This window comes from Antechinus flavipes, chromosome 1 (assembly GCF_016432865.1).
Source record: "Antechinus flavipes isolate AdamAnt ecotype Samford, QLD, Australia chromosome 1, AdamAnt_v2, whole genome shotgun sequence".
Lineage (NCBI taxonomy): Eukaryota > Metazoa > Chordata > Mammalia > Dasyuromorphia > Dasyuridae > Antechinus > Antechinus flavipes.
The window spans coordinates 516,814,052-516,831,317 of record NC_067398.1 but is presented as its reverse complement, the minus strand read 5'-3'; the positions used below and the strand labels follow the sequence as shown (position 1 = coordinate 516,831,317).

General features: G+C 34.8%; 1 protein-coding gene across 1 annotated transcript in view; it reads right to left on the bottom strand.

The window, feature by feature from the left end:
• The window catches only part of CDH7 (cadherin 7), a 209,631-nt gene that overhangs the window by 178,193 nt on the left and 14,172 nt on the right, over positions 1 to 17,266 (bottom strand). The window contains exon 2 of the mRNA XM_051970519.1: positions 1,752 to 2,159. Within this exon, the coding sequence (XP_051826479.1) occupies positions 1,752 to 1,961 (210 nt within the window). The 5' untranslated portion in view covers positions 1,962 to 2,159. The remainder of the gene's footprint in view (positions 1 to 1,751; positions 2,160 to 17,266) is intronic.

Sequence of the window (17,266 nt, the reverse complement as noted above, 5' to 3'; positions counted from 1 at the left end):
CACTTAACCTCACAGAGTCCCAAGGCAATTCTCTAAAACTATAAATGCCAGAAGAAAAGCTTATCAACATACATGGAGAGAGTTTTCACCCTGGGAGGTATAGTTCTAGAAAGTATCACTCTTAATTCCAAAATGTCTACAACACTATGTTTAAGCACTTGAGGTATAAGGGGAATATTAAAATGGCTATTCCATCTTAATTTAAATGGATATCTTAAACATATGTTCTCAAAAAGAAAAGCAAATAGTATATGAAGCTACTCAAGCCAACATACTTCCTTAAGTAGTTGTAGAAGTGTCACCTGAAATATTTTATTTTATGACCATTTTCTTGAATTTTTTTTGGGGGGGGAGACTGCTTTAAACAATCGACAATACTTGAGGCTTGGATATACTGGGAGGAGAGTAGTAGTTTGTAGTAAGTAGTTTGTAGTAAAGTAGTTTAGCAAACCATACAAATTAAGGTTCAAGTGAAAATGCAATCCTTAAAATAAATAGTAAAGGTTCCTCCTACATCTTCAAAGCTGAAAAATCAATACAAAGATAAGTTTATTGGGTTGTTTAGCCTCAGCTTATCAGGAACAACAACATAAAAGTGACAAAGTAATCAGAAAAAATGCAGAGTGAGTAGTTCCTGCCAAAGCATTCTATTTGGAAAACCTTTAGCTGTGCTCAGCACAGTAATTCCACAACAATATACTATTGGTTGACCCTAAAACTCAGCAGAAGCCTAAGGACCTGGCCTTATATTTAAGTAACACAAGGAAACTCCAATTCTTCTGCCATACCATTATACCAATGAGGCAGACTAGGCTGAATGATTTCACCCAATTCTCAGGCAGAGAATTTGGCAGAGCCCCCAAAGTCTCAAATTGTATCCCAAAGATATTCTAGCATGCTAACAATGTTACTACCTGCACTTTAGTCCTCTCAGCTCATAGTCATTTCCGTGGCAAAATAAAGCATATGGACAAAGCAAAAGGAAACACAGAACTGAAAGAAGGATAATCAGCAATGTGATGGTTCAGTCAAATGGCTCTAAATCTCATCTTGTGGCTTTGCAAATTATTGAACATCTATGATAAGGAAATCTATTCTTTATCCCCCACAGAAAGTAAGAAAACAACTTAAAACTGTATTTCAATGAGTAAATTTTAAATCTAATACCAAATCACAGTAATCCTCAATGATTTGAGCGGACATTATAGTAATTTTTAAGATGATACAATATTATCCCAGAAGACTAAAATTAAACTATGTTATATACTCGACATTCTGTTTAAACTTCATTTTCAGACAACTAAGGCAGAATTCATTAAGTTTATATTTCAATGAATTGATATAACACATTAGAAATTAAAATATACTTTAGAGCTCACCTATCAACATCCTCATTTTTAGGTTAAAGAAACTAAGATACTGGGAGCTTTGAGTAACATGTCCAAAGTAACATACTTTTTAGTGACAGAGCCAGGATTAGAAAGCCCAAGTATTCAGAAGTTAGTAAGATTATCTTCTAAAAGACTCTGGCTCCACTTCATAAGGACTTTAATTACAACTAAACAATAGTTTACATATAAGGAAATTCTAGCTTGAAATAGGCAATAGAAATAGAGAAAAGCTACTCAAAACTGCATTCAGGACAAAATTTCTGGATTTTGTTTTGATTTACCTTTATTCTACCCACCAATATATCTTAAATATCAACAATAAGTAGATGTCCTATTTAACGGAATGATCAAATTCCCTACCTTTCCTACATATAGAGGATCTGAACCCATATATTCCTCCAGCACAAAGAACTGATTCCACACCCAGCTGCGCTTGGTCCGTGGCCTCCCTGCCTGGAAATAGGGCTTTGATCTGGACCTTGAGAATTCTGCTTGACTCATCCCAGAAAGACACAGGAAAAGAGCTATTATCTGCAAAAAATGGCAGAACTCCACTTTGCCCAACTTCATCTTTTTTTTTTTCTTTCTTTTTCCTCTGTAAGAAAAAAACCTTGACAGGAGTACGGGCACAGTTCCAGTTGGCTTAGTAGCTCTAGCCTCCGGCAGGGTGTCAGCTGGGAGTCCAGAGATAATAATTTGTGGAGTGTTCGATTGGAAGAGGTCACCACTGCTGAATAGCCTTCACCAGAGAAATGGTGTAATAGATACCTATCAGAACAAAAGTGAAAAACTGATGTCAGGATATAAAACAAATAATGTCTTTCATATTTTACTTAGCACCATAATATTCTATTTCTTAGAAGTATCATTATTACCTTAAGCAATAAGAATATTTTATTAACTCAGATGCTGGATTATAATATTTTGCCATTTTTTTCCTATCATATAAAAACTGATGAGGTAGCATCATTCACATTCCAAAACACAAGATATCGAATCATGTTCTCTCCCAGGGCACATCATCTGAGCACATAATTTATGTAACACAAATGTAGGAACATTTTTTTTCCTAAAGAAATTATTTTAAATGCTAGTCTTTTTTTCCTTCTGTGTTGCAGCCAATTTTACTCATCTTAGGATGAGAAAGCAAAGCAGCTAAAAGCAGAGATTTATTCAAATGGAAAGGACATATGTTAGTTTAAATCTCTTCTATGAAACTGTAAAGAGAAATAAAGTAGTATGAGGTGACTCAAAGCGGGTTGATTTATTCTGAGTCACAGAACACCAGCTGTTTTGATGTGTTCTGATTTGATTGTGCACTGTTAAAAAGCTCAGTAGTTTCCCAGTTTTCACATTTCAAATACTTCTATGTATGCTATGTAGAATGTTTGTTTCCATGAATCTTTAGAGGGGTCAAAAAATGAGACAAAATTCAGAGTTTAATTCTGTGTTGGCATGAGCCCACCAGTGCAATCCTTTAGAAACAATTTGGAGGGAGAAAGGAAACATTTTATTCTAATTTCTATTTATTTCAGTTTCAGAAGTATGTTTATATGATATGTAAAATCAGTTAAGACCTATACTTTCTAACGATGCTCAAAACACAGTAGACTGAGAATTTATGAGCAAATTCATTTCAATCAATATTCTATATCTTTGTTCCTCCTGAATTCATTTTGCTGCCTATAAATACATCATCAATGTCATAATTAAGGACAAATGATTTTTATTCTCACAGTCTTCCACATACCTCCTCCAAAAGAGGAAAAAATAGTTTTATGAAGCTAGAACCAGAAGAAGAAACTTGCCTTTTATAATGGAACTTAGTCTACAGGTTTCTGAGAAATTATTCTCAGGTCAGTTAGATGGTCCAGTGGATAGAGTACTAGCCCTGAACTCAGGAGGACCTGAGTTCAAATATGGCCCCAGACACTTAATACTTCTCAGCTGTATGACCCCAGGCAAGATATTTAACCCTAATTGCCTCAGTAAAAAGCAAAAAACAAAAAACAAAAAACAAAAAACAAAAAAAAAAAAAAGAAAATAAATTATTCTTTTCCTCCCCTCTTTAAGCATTTATCCTTCATGTAAAATAATTCCATGCCAACTCATCAAAGACAAGTATCAGGAATTTAAGATGCATCAGGAAAAAACAGCAAATTGAAAGAAAGGATGAAAAGAAAAAATAATTGAATCAAACATAGTAAAATAGTTCTGGAAGTAGGTGAAATTAGATTTGAGTCTGTGTTTTATTATACTGTACAGGCTAGGAATAGAAATGATTTTTATACAATTTTGTAATTCACTGGGAAGTCCAGAACAACTTTTAGCTATCTAGTGCATGTCGGATAAAGCAATAAAACAGGTCACGTGGTATAGATGGAAAAAAAGACTGGCTTTGGATGACACTTACTGTGTGACTTAGACTAAATAATAAGTGTTCCCTGGACCTCAGTTTTCTCATCTATAAAAGGAGGGAAATGGGATAGATTAGGATCAACGTTTCATAGATTTAGAACATGATAGGAACCAGAGAACAATGAGTCTAATTCCTTCTTATCACATATGGAAAAACTGAAGCACATAAATATTAAGTGACTTGTCTAGGAAATGCCTCTAACATTTATTTCTCCAACTCAAAATCTATGATCTATGACCATCTATTGAATACTAGATATGGAGTATTTTTATTCTCAGATTCCAAATCCTTAATCCTAAAGGCATAAATTTGAACAACAATGAACCTGAAAAAACTTCTAATGTTCTTTTTTTTTTTTTTTTTTTTTTAAGTTTTTTTATTTAATAATTACATTATATTGACACTCATTTCTGTTCCGATTTTTTTCCCCTCCCTCCCTCCACCCCCTCCCCTAGATGGCAAGCAGTCCTTTATATGTTGGATATGTTGCAGTATATCCTAGATACAATATATGTTTGCAGAACCGAACAGTTCTCTTGTTGCGTAGGGAGAATTGGATTCAGAAGGTATAAATAATCCGGGAAGAAAAACAAAAATGCAGATAGTTCACATTCGTTTCCCAGTGTTCTTTCTTTGGGTGTAGCTGCTTTTGTCCGTCATTTATCAATTGAAACTCAGGTCTCTTTGTCAAAGAAATCCACTTCCATCAAAATATGTCCTCATACAATATCGTTGTCGAAGTGTATAATGATCTCCTGGTTCTGCTCATTTCACTTAGCATCAGTTCATGAAGGTCTCTCCAAGCCTCTCTGTATTCATCCTGCTGGTCATTTCTTACAGAACAATAATATTCCATAACATTCATATACCACAATTTACCCAGCCATTCTCCAATTGATGGGCATCCATTCATTTTCCAGTTTCTAGCCACTACAAACAGGGCTGCCACAAACATTTTGGCACATACAGGTCCCTTTCCCTTCTTTAGTATTTCTTTGGGATATAAGCCCAATAGAAACACTGCTGGATCAAAGGATATGCACATTTTGATAATTTTTTGGGCATAATTCCAGATTGCTCTCCAGAATGGTTGGATTCGTTCACAACTCCACCAACAATGCATTAGTGTCCCAGTTTTCCCGCATCCCCTCCAACATTCATCATTATTTTTTCCTGTCATCTTAGCCAATCTGACAGGTGTGTAGTGGTATCTCAGAGTTGTCTTAATTTGCATTTCTCTGATCAATAATGATTTGGAACACTCTTTCATATGAGTGGTAATAGTTTCAATCTCATCCTCTGAAAATTGTCTGTTCATATCCTTTGACCATTTATCAATTGGAGAATGGCTTGATTTCTTATAAATTTGAGTCAGTTCTCTATATATTTTGGAAATGAGGCCTTTATCAGAACCTTTAACTGTGAAAATGTTTTCCCAGTTTGTTGCTTCCCTTCTAATCTTGTTTGCATTAGTTTTATTTGTACAAAGGCTTTTTAATTTGATGTAATCGAAATTTTCTATTCTGTGATCAGTAATGGTCTCTAGTTCATCTTTGGTCACAAATTTCTTTCTCCTCCACAAGTCTGAGAGGTAAACTATTCTATGTTCCTCTAATTTATTTATAGTCTCGTTCTTTATGCCTAGGTCATAGACCCATTTTGATCTTATCTTGGTATATGGTGTTAAGTGTGGGTCCATGCCTAATTTCTGCCATACTAATTTCCAATTATCCCAGCAGTTTTTATCAAATATTGAATTCTTTTCCCAGAAGTTAGGGGCTTTGGGTTTGTCAAACACTAGATTGCTATAATTGACTATTCTGTCTTGTGAGCCTAGCCTTTTCCACTGATCCACTAATCTATTTCTTAGCCAATACCAAATGGTTTTGGTGACTGCTGCTTTATAATATAATTTTAGATCAGGTACAGCTAGGCCACCTTCATTTGATTTTTTTTTTCATTAGTTCCCTTGAGATTCTCGACTTTTTATTGTTCCATATGAATTTTGTTGTTATTTTTTCTAGATCAATAAAATATTTTCTTGGAAGTCTGATTGGTATAGCACTAAATAAATAGATTAGTTTAGGGAGTATTGTCATCTTTATTATGTTCGCTCGGCCAATCCAAGAGCACTTAATATTTTTCCAATTATTTAAGTCTGACTTTATTTGTGTGGAGACTTTTTTATAATTTTGCTCATATAATTCCTGACTTTCCTTTGGTAGATAGATTCCCAAATATTTTATGGTATCAACAGTTATTCTGAATGGAATTTCTCTTTGTATCTCTTGCTGTTGGGTTTTGTTGGTGATGTATAAAAATGCTGAGGATTTATGGGGATTTATTTTGTAGCCAGCTACTTTGCTAAAATTATGAATTATTTCCAATAGCTTTTTGGTAGAATCTCTGGGGTTCTCTAGGTATACCATCATATCATCTGCAAAGAGTGATAGTTTGGTTTCCTCATTGCCTACTCTAATTCCTTTTATATCTTTCTCGACTCTTATTGCCGAGGCTAGTGTTTCTAATACGATATTAAATAATAATGGTGATAGTGGGCAACCTTGCTTCACTCCAGATCTTACTGGGAAAGGTTCCAGTTTTTCCCCATTGCATATGATGCTTACTGATGGTTTTAAATATATGCTCCTGACTATTTTAAGGAAAAGTCCATTTATTCCTATGCTCTCAAGTGTTTTTATTAGGAATGGATGTTGGATTTTATCAAATGCTTTTTCTGCATCTATTGAGATGATCATGTGGTTTTTGTTTGTTTGGTTATTGATATAGTCAATTATGCTAATAGTTTTCCTAATATTGAACCAGCCCTGCATTCCTGGTATAAATCCTACTTGGTCATAGTGTATTATCCTGGTGACAATTTTCTGTAATCTTTTTGCTAATATTTTATTTAAGATTTTAGCATCAATATTCATTAGGGAGATTGGTCTATAATTTTCTTTCTCTGTTTTCAGCCTACCTGGTTTAGGTATCAGTACCATATCTGTGTCATAAAAGGAGTTTGGTAGGACTCCTTCAATCCCTATTTTTTCAAATAGTTTATATAACATTGGAGTTAATTGTTCTTTAAATGTTTGGTAGAATTCACATGTAAATCCATCTGGTCCTGGGGATTTTTTCTTAGGGAGTTGATTGATAGTTTGTTCTATTTCTTTTTCTGAGATGGGACTGTTTAGGATATTTACTTCTTCCTCTGTTAGTTTGGGCAAGCTGTATTTTTGGAGGTATTTTTCTATTTCATTTAAGTTGTCGAATTTATTGGCATAAAGTTGGGCAAAGTAACTCCTAATTATTGCTCTAATTTCCTCTTCGTTAGTGGTGAGTTCTCCCTTTTCATTTTTAAGACTAACAATTTGATTTTCCTCTTTCCTTTTTTTAATCAGATTTACTAAGGGTTTGTCTATTTTGTTGGTTTTTTCATAGAACCAACTCTTAGTTTTATTAATCAATTCAATAGTTTTTTTACTTTCAATTTTATTGATCTCACCTTTTACTTTTAGAATTTCAAGTTTAGTGTTTGACTGGGGGTTTTTAATTTGTTCCTTTTCTAGCATTTTTAATTGCAAACCCAATTCATTGACCTTCTCTTTCTCTATTTTATACAAATAGGCCTCTAGAGATATGAAATTTCCCCTTATTACCGCTTTGGCTGCATCCCATACATTTTGGTATGATGTCTCATTATTATCGTTTTCTTGGGTGAAGTTATTAATTATGTCTATGATTTGCTGTTTTACCCAATCATTCTTTAGTATGAGATTATTTAGTTTCCAATTATTTTTTGGTCTACTTCCCCCTGCTTTTTTGTTGAATGTAATTTTCATTGCATCGTGGTCTGAAAAGGATGCATTTACTATTTCTGCCTTACTACATTTGAGTTTGAGGTTTTTATGTCCTAATATATGGTCAATTTTTGTATAGGTTCCATGAACTGCTGAAAAGAAAGTGTATTCCTTTCTGTCTCCATTACATTTTCTCCAGAGATCTATCATATCTAGCTTTTCTAGTATTCTGTTTACCTCTTTAACTTCTTTCTTATTTATTTTCTGGTTTGATTTATCTAATTCTGAGAGTGCAAGGTTAAGATCTCCCACTATTATAGTTTTACTGTCTATTTCTTCTTGCAGCTCTCTTAGTTTCTCTTTTAAGAATTTAGATGCTACCCCACTTGGTGCATATATGTTTAATATAGATAGTGCTTCATTATCCATGCTACCCTTTAGCAAGATATAGTGTCCTTCCTTATCTCTTTTAATTAGGTCAATTTTTGCTTTAGCTTGATCTGAGATCAGGATGGCTACCCCTGCTTTTTTGACTTCACCTGAAGCATAGTAGATTTTGCTCCAACCTTTTACCTTTAACCTGCATGTATCTCCCCGCTTCAGGTGTGTTTCCTGTAAACAACATATTGTAGGATTCTGGCTTTTAATCCATTCTGCTAACCGCTTCCTCTTTATGGGGGAGTTTACCCCGTTCACATTTATGGTTAGAATGACCAATTCTGTATTACTTGCCATCTTGTTAACCCCGGTTTATGCTTTCCTCCCTTCTTTCCCCTTTCCCCCCCTTCCAAGTATTAAGCTTGTGAGCACCCCTTGTTTCTCACAGCCCTCCCTTTTTAGTGTCCCTCCCCCCGCCTTAGAGTTCCTCCCCCTATCTTACCCCTTTCCCTCCCAGTTCCCGTATTCCCTTCCGCTTAGCTTATTCCTTCCCTTTCCACTTTTCCCTTCTCACTTTTCAATGAGATGGGAGAAGTTTCACCATAGATTGAATATGTCTTAAGATTTTTCACTTAAAGCCAATTCTGAAGGCAGTAAGATACCCACTATATTCATCCCCCTCCATTCTTTCTCTCAGATATAATAGGTTTCCTATGCCTCTTCATGAGATGTACTACCCCCACTTTACCCTTTTTCTGGTACAATGTCCTTTCCACATCAATTTCTAGAACAAGGTATACATGTATTCTTTATGCATCTATATAGTCAAAATATAGTTCCCAAGATTAATCTTTACCTTTTTAGATTTCTCTTGAGTTCTATATTTGTAGATCAAACTTTTTGTTAAGTTCTGGTTTTTTCATCAGAAATAGATGAAATTCGCTTACTTCGTTGAATGTCCATCTTCTTCCCTGGAAAAAGATGCTCATTCTCGCTGGGTAAGTTATTTTTGGTTGCATACCAAGTTCCTTAGCCTTTCGGAATATCATATTCCCTTCGATCTTTTAATGTGGATGCTGCCAGATCCTGGGTGATCCTTATTGTGGCTCCTTGATACTTGAATTGGGTTTTTCTAGCCGCTTGCAATATTTTTTCTTTCATCTGAGGGTTCTGGCATTTGGCCACTATATTCCTTGGTGTTTTGATTTTAGGATCCCTTTCAGTGGGTGATCGATGAATCCTTTCAATGTTTATTTTTTCCTCTGTTCCTATGACTTCTGGGCAGTTCTCTTTGATAATTTCCTGGAAGACAGTGTCCAGGCTCTTTTTTTCATCATGTTTTTCTGGGAGTCCGATGATTCTCAGATTGTCTCTCCTGGATCTGTTTTCCAGGTCTGTTGTCTTCCCCAGAAGGTATTTCACATTTTTCTCCATTGTTTGATTTTTTTGGATTTGCTTGACTGATTCTTCTTGTCTCCTCGAGTCATTCAATTCCACTTGTTCAATTCTGATTTTCAGTGAAGTATTCTCTTCACTCACTTTTTTAAAATCTTTCTCTAATTGTCCAATTGAGTTCTTTTGTTCTGTGGAATTTTTTTCCATTTCGCCAATTTTGTTTTCCAGTTCACTAATCCTATTTTTCAAGGATTTTACTTCTTTATCCACTCTCTCTTTAACTGACTTCTCCAGGCTCTTTTGCCAAGCCTCCCTCTCCTTTTCCCAAGCTTCCTTCTCTTTTGCCAAGCCTCACTCTGCTTTCCCCATTTTTCTTCTAGCTCCCTTGTGAGAGCCTTTTTAATCACTTCTATGAGGTTCATCTGTGCTGAGGAACAGACGATCTCCTCCTTTGGGGAATCACCTGGGGACTGCCTGTTTTTAGTCTCCTCAGGATTTAGAGTCTGCTCTCTATCTGTGTAGAAGCTGTCTAGGGTTAAAGTCCTCTTCAGCTTCTTGCTCATTCTGTCTATTAATCAGAGACAAACTACCAAAGAAAAACAGAAAAAACTGGAGTCTTTCTTTGGGGGGGGGCTGGGTGTGTTATCGAGCTTCCTCTACAGACTGCAGGTGGCAGCAGTGAGGCACTAGCAGGACTGTGCTGCGCCTGCGCTCTGAGATCCCAAAGCGTGCTGAGTCACTGAGGGGGGGGGAAGGGGGGGGTGGCCAGGTCCTGAGAGACTCCAGCTGTTTGCGGTTGTGTTCTTCAGCCCCGGTGTTTTTAGCTTCTCTGCTGGGCTGTTGACTTGCTGCAGGTTCCAAACCTGTAGCGAAGCTCTCCCCGCAGAGACAGCTGCGATCACTCCCCACCCCCTCTCCAGTCTGCTCCCGTGCTCTCACTGCCGCTGCCCGCCGCCTGCGCCCGATCTAAAACCGCCCCAGCTCTCCAGTAAAGACAGACCTTTCTTGGCGGATCTCAAGGATGGCTTCTCTTGGTAACTATTTGTGGGTTTTTTTCAGTCAAGCATTGATTCAGAGGCTTGTAATGAAGTGGATAGTGAGAGAAAGCGCGGAGCTTATGCAACTGTGAGCCTCCTCTCCGCCATCTTAACCGGAAGTCTAAACTTCTAATGTTCAAAAGTCTTCCCTAAGGGTATTCCTTGAGGTAGTGCAGAGAATCTAAATTACAAGTAGATTGAAGCAATCAAATTTCTCTTCAAATTGAAAACAAATCCTAATTTATACTGGCTCATGGCTTCCCTAAGATATGGAGTATATTCCTAAAAAGTGATTTATAAATCTGGTTGATATTACAATAATAATAAATTATAAGCCCAAATAATAAAATGTAGAGAACTACACATTAAAAAAAAAAAAAAACCTTGTTCTTTTATAGATTTAATTAAATTATGGTCCCTGAAAACATGACCACATTTATAGTCACTCATTAACTTATAAAATACAAAACCATTTTTAGCTGAGATCTCCTGAGGCTAGTATTGTCTTTTCTCACTAGTAGCCACTTGCACTATAAGAGGGCAATGAAAAGAAGCTAATGGAGAAAGTAAATAGTTTGGTTCAAGCTATCTTTTTACTTCTGAGGTTGGGGCAGCTAACTTCATGGCTGTTACAAAAGTAAAGTGTGATGAGGAACATTCTTAGTATCCTCCTTGTTGGACAATATAGATATAAAAAACATTTTTTATCCTAGGATAATGTTTCTACCCATCCACTAAATACCACAAGAATGTATCTGCCTATTAACTAGTCTCTTATTAAAAGATTTTTAACTAGAATTGTAGGTGAAAAATATCCAGATACAGTTACTAAAACAAAGGCAATAGATATGAAAAAAAAAAAAAAAAACAGATGATTAACTGTAGAAATGCTTTCATAGTCATCTGAAGAAAATGATGGGGGAAGATGTAAGAAATTATGCTCTAGCTCAAAAATCTATATCAATGAGATGAACAAAGTGAATAAAATCTCAGGCATGGTCAAACAGTAATATAACTTCAGACATTATAGGGTATGACTCATGATTCCAACAAAATGATGGAAAGGGACAAGAGGAACAGATTATGGATAAGGGGATTGAGAGCAATAGTGTACAATATGAAAATATATATACAGAGCTGAAGGAAGAGTCATGACGAATTGCAATTACAAAATGATGAAGGAAGTGGTGGACATGTACCATAGAGCACCAGTGCAGCTGAGAAGAACTAGATGAAAATTTCCTCAAATAAATCATAAATCTTGCAGTAAAATAATCTATAGTTGTGATTGAATATGTCAGCTACTACTGATGGAAATGTTTTTGAAAAGCAGAAATGTGTATAAATTATAAGCATTAGTTCAAAAGCAATGAGAGATACAGAATTAGAATTTAATTCTGGAATAAGTCATTAAGGAAAAAGAGGGAAAGAATGTGGTAGTTAAAGAATCTAATTTGGCTGAATAGGAATATCAACTATGCCTACTGGACATCTCTTACTGGATGTTTCATAGACATCTCAAACTCACTATGTTCAAAATAGAACTCATTAATTTCTCCCTAAACCCTTCCTTCAATCCAACTTCCCTAGCATATTAAGGGTTCAATCATCTTTCCAGTCACTCAAAGGTATAAAAACTATGTGTCATCATGACTCTACACCCTCAGTCAGCCCTTATATCTAATCCATTGTCAAGTCTTGTCACTTCTACTTGTCTCAAGGTCCCTTTTGTAAACTCCTCTCCAGTCATATAGCTGCCATTATAAGGCAGGTCCTCATCACTTCATGTTTTGACTATCTGAAAAGTCTTCAGGATGGTCTCTCTTCCTTAAATCTCTTTCCATTCCAATTTTTCCTCCATTCATCTTCCAAAGTATATTTATTAAAGCACAGGTCTGAACATGTTTTCTTTTAAGATTCTGTTCAAAAGCTATTTTCTACTGGAAACTTTTCCCAGTTTAAGTTCACCACACCCCCAACTCTACTAGTAGTGCCTTCCTCTTCTGAAATTATAAATACACAGATACACATAGGTGTTCTCTCTCTCTCTTTCTCTCTCTCTCTCTCTCTCTCTCTCTCTCTCTCTCTCTCTCTCTCACACACACACACACATACACACACACTAGTGCATTCATAATGCACAAGGGATTTTTGTTTCGTTTTTTTTTTTCTTTTCTTTTGTTCTTTTCTTCCTTTTTTCTTGTTTTTTCTCTTTCTTTCTTTCTTTCTTTCTTTCTTTCTTTCTTTCTTTCTTTCTTTCTTTCTTTCTTTCTTTCTTTCTTTCTTTTTTTCTTTCTTCTTTTTTTTCCTGTCCTTCCCAGTAAAGTATAAGTGCTGTAATGGCAAGAACTGCATTTATTTATTTATGTATGTATGTATGTATGTATGTATGTATGTATGTATCCCTAGTATATAATACAATGCCTATCACACAGTAAATATTTAATAAATGCTTGGTTACCAACTTGGAATTAAACATGAAATAGTGATTTAAGCAAAGACAGATAATTGAGGATGAACACAAAAGTCTTGCAATCCATTAAGAATCTTGTCAAGAAGTCCAAAAAAGCAATATAACCTAGGTTAAATGACAATTTAAAAAACAAAAAAATGAAACTTTGTAAAGCTATGTTTCAGACATAAGAAAGATCAAGGAAGGGATAGAATTCTGCTTTCAGGAAATGAGATGATGACTGTTCACAAAAGGTAAGGGAAGTCAATAAAAGTTTCATTTTAGCCACAAATAAATCATAATGAAATCTGATATTTACTTAGTGATTTAATGTTTGCAAAGCACTTTGTATACAATATGCCATTTACTCAATCTAACAACTCTCTACAGTAAAACTTCAGTAAATAGATAATTTAATTCCCATTTTAAGGAATAAAGGTTCAGAATTTAAAACACTTTGTCATGGTCACATAATTAAGGCAGAATATGAACTTAAGTCTTCTTGACTACAGATCCATCATTCCATCTAATATACCATTCTACTATATTGTTTTATTTATATTATGGATTTTTTAAATTATAAACTATTCTAGAAATCTCCCTGTCATTTAAAAGATTGTATAAAAATGTATTCTGAGTTCTAAATGAGTATCTTTCAAATCGAATATTTGCAATATAGTCAGTTGTGACATTCTAGATTGCCTGGATTGTAGAAAGTTTGGCACCATGGATATAATGGGTATCAAATTATATCCTATAATATCTTCTCATTCTCCTTTGCTAGATCCTTCATCTATGTCACTTTCACTCCCTTAAGGCTTGGTCCTAATATTTTTCTTCTTTCTGTCTTCTCTTACCTGTAGCTCTGATTAGTGACCCTGTATGTAATTATCATCTTTATATAAGTGATTCCTAGATCTACCTTCCCAATATATCTCTTGCTTGTTCAACATTTCAAAATAGATTTCCCATGAATAACTTAAATGTGGCATGTCTAAAACAAAACTCATTATTATTCTCTCAAATTCATGCTTCTTCTAAGCTGCTTATTATTGCTAAGGGAATTACTACTCTTTCAGTCACCCAGGCTTTCAATCTCTGTTCAACCTCATTCTCAACCCTTCTCTCACCCACCCTACATATCCAATCACAACATTCCCTGAATACATTCCCCTTTCTCCAATCACACTACTAAGTTTCTCCTTAGAAGAATACTTTCAAGATGTCCTGATCACATCATGTGCATAATTAAATGTTTTTTTAAATAGTTTGCAAAAAAAGGAAAATATAATTTAGTAAAATTCACCCCAGTGTACCCCAGTTTCATAACTTCTCTCCTCAATTCTTGCAATGGCCTTTTCATTGTACATCCTGCTTCAACTATCTTTCCATACAGTTTCTTCTCCATATAGCTGCCAAAGTGATTTTCTTAAATTATAGGTTTGACCATGTCATCCCTCTATTCAATAAACTCCAGTGGCTCTCTTTTCTTCTAAGATAAAATGTGAAAATCTGGCCCCTTCCTATTTTTGAATCTTTTAACCCATGAATACATTACTCCCCACCTAAGAGCTCTACTAACTAGGCATACTAGCCTGGATGCTAGTCTTTTTATACATGATATTTTATCTTACATCTCAGTGCATTTTCCCTGGCTAATCCAGGGAATTATAACTCTTAAACAAGAAGTCTTAGACCCCTTGGCTTTTTTGAATATTAAACACAAGTGCCACTTCCTGAAAAAAAAGTTCTTTCTATGACCCTGTACCTTTTCTTCTAAGATTACCTTCAATTTACTCCTTATCTTGCATCAACCCAATGTTGTATATTCTATATATTGTATATTTTTATATAATTCTGTGTGTATATACATATATACATACTATATATATATATATATATGTGTGTGTGTGTGTGTATATGTGTGTGTATATGTATGTATATATTCCTTAATTAAAACTTTTTTTTTACAAATTACCTCTCCAGACCTCAATTATCCATCTGTAAAACTGAAGTGGTTAGATCAGATGATTTCTAAATTTGCTTCTGAGTCTAAATCAACGATCCTTTGATCAAACATTAACTGCTAGTCTGAAGTAATACAGATGATGACACTAATACTTTTTCCAGAAATAAATGTTAGGAAATTTATGATGTTTGCACTAATGACTCTAGTTTTAGATTTTAGCAATAGATTAAAATTATATTTTAGTCAGCATTCTCAATTTTAAGATTTCTACATGCAAAATAAAAAAGTTAATAAATTATCATTACTTTCATTCTACATTCCTTGAATAGTCCTTTTACAAGACATATTCATGTCATTAGGACATGAATATCCTAATATGGCAAATGAGAAAAATGACATTCACAGAGATTAACTGGTTTATCCCAAATCATATGACTAGAGACTAGAAGTTGGGTTTTCAGACTGTTAGTTCAGGATTAGCAATGACATACCTCGTTGACCCACATCAAAATGTAAAGAATGATGACAAGCAGACAATAGAAGTCAGCAAAATATGTTTTTCATTGAAATTAACAAGCATGCACTAAGCATATTCCTGGTGCTATACTAAGGATAAAAATACAGTACAAAAGCAAAACAGTCTCTCCCCTAAAGGAGCTTGCTTATACTGAAAAAGAAAGCAAATGCATTTATAAATGCATGCATAATATAAAAAAAAAAAGGTAATTTGCAAAGAGTGAATTCTAGCTAGATTGAGATGGGTATGAGAGCAATGTAGAACCAGATAAGATTAAAGTTAAAATCTATTTAAGATTTACTTAATACTTGTAGTTCAAGTTTCCCATCTGAAAAATCTGACATTTTAATTATAGTGTGCCATATGCAGTCATAGTTTGCAAAGATGTTGAGAGAATTAATGTTGTGTCACCCAAATAGCACCCAAATGAGAAACACATAGTAAATATGAGGAAACATCAATGTATTAAAAATGAAGAACTGGACAGAAGAAGCAATTAAGTGTGTGTCATCAGAGAGATGGAGTTGTGACAGTGAGAAACAACTGATGAATGCATGTACTTTACTAACCACCATGTAAAGCCAAGAGAACTAGAGGAAACCCCCCTAATATATCAAGTAGAGTTTTTTTTTCAAAATTCATTGGAAGAAATAGAGAAGAAAACACGAAGCATATTCAATCATTGATAGCTTACGATCTATATCTTTGAGAAAATATCTACATTAACACCTTTATATATAACCACTGAAGAACCTAAAAATCTACAATGCTTGAAAGAGAGAGAAAAATTCTATAAAAGATCAAATAGTTCTAAATACCATCATTCCCAACACTCTCAAGCATGTGTTTGCCATAATAAAGACTTAATTTGGGATAAGGTGAAAAAAAAGAAGAGACAGAATGAAGAGGAAGCATTGGCTTATTAGTGTCACAGGAGATTTTAAATGCTCCCTAAAAAAGTAGTGAGATAGTATTTTAGCCCCTTCTTTCCCCATGGAATATTTTAGGCTTCAATGCATAAAGCTTTCATGACAAGTCCTAGGGAAAAGCAAAGTGTGTATCTGTGTTTAAATTTCAGCAGAACAATAATGAAGGCTCAAAACACATCCTTATTCACAGAGGCAGTATGGTGCAGTAGAACAACTAATAAATTTATAATGCTGAATTCAGAGTTTCTGTGAACTCAGTAGGTAATAAAGTATGAATGTTATGTTACATACACACATAAAGAGGGTTTATAGTATAGTACAAAATTGAACTTGATATCATGAATACAGAGGTCAAAATCCTATTCTGCCATTTATCATCTGTGTGATTTTGAACAAGTCAATTCTCTGGGCCTCAGTTTCCTCCTCTGCAAAATGCAACTTTTGGACAAGAGAATGTAAGGTCCTTTTCATTTGTATATCTATATAATCTTATGATTATTAGTTTTTCTGGTGAAGAGGTACATTTTATAAAAGCAAAGAATAATCCCTGGCCTTAAGATTAGCATGCATGGTTAACTGAGGACCAAGCAGGGAAGCATTTGACTCTTGGTGTGTTAGGCACAGCTGGAGAATCATTTGAGATATAACTGCTAATATCCAATAGGTGACTTACCCAGAAGGGCTTTAGCCTTTGAGAGAGCCCTATGTCTATTAGTAAAAGAAGGCACAGTGATAAATTTTAATCCTTGGGGTAGAAGACGATTGCCACCCAGACTGTGACTTGCTAAAGGCTTTGCCAGGAGAAGACCACCTGTCAACTATAGGGATTTATTCGTGGAATATTAACTCTCTATATTGGTATGCTTTGTCTGAAACAGGAAGGAGAATTTTACAACCACACAGCCCATTCTTCTGCCTTTATCACTTTGACTTTCACAACATCCCACACATATAGAATAAAATGTTTTATCCAAAT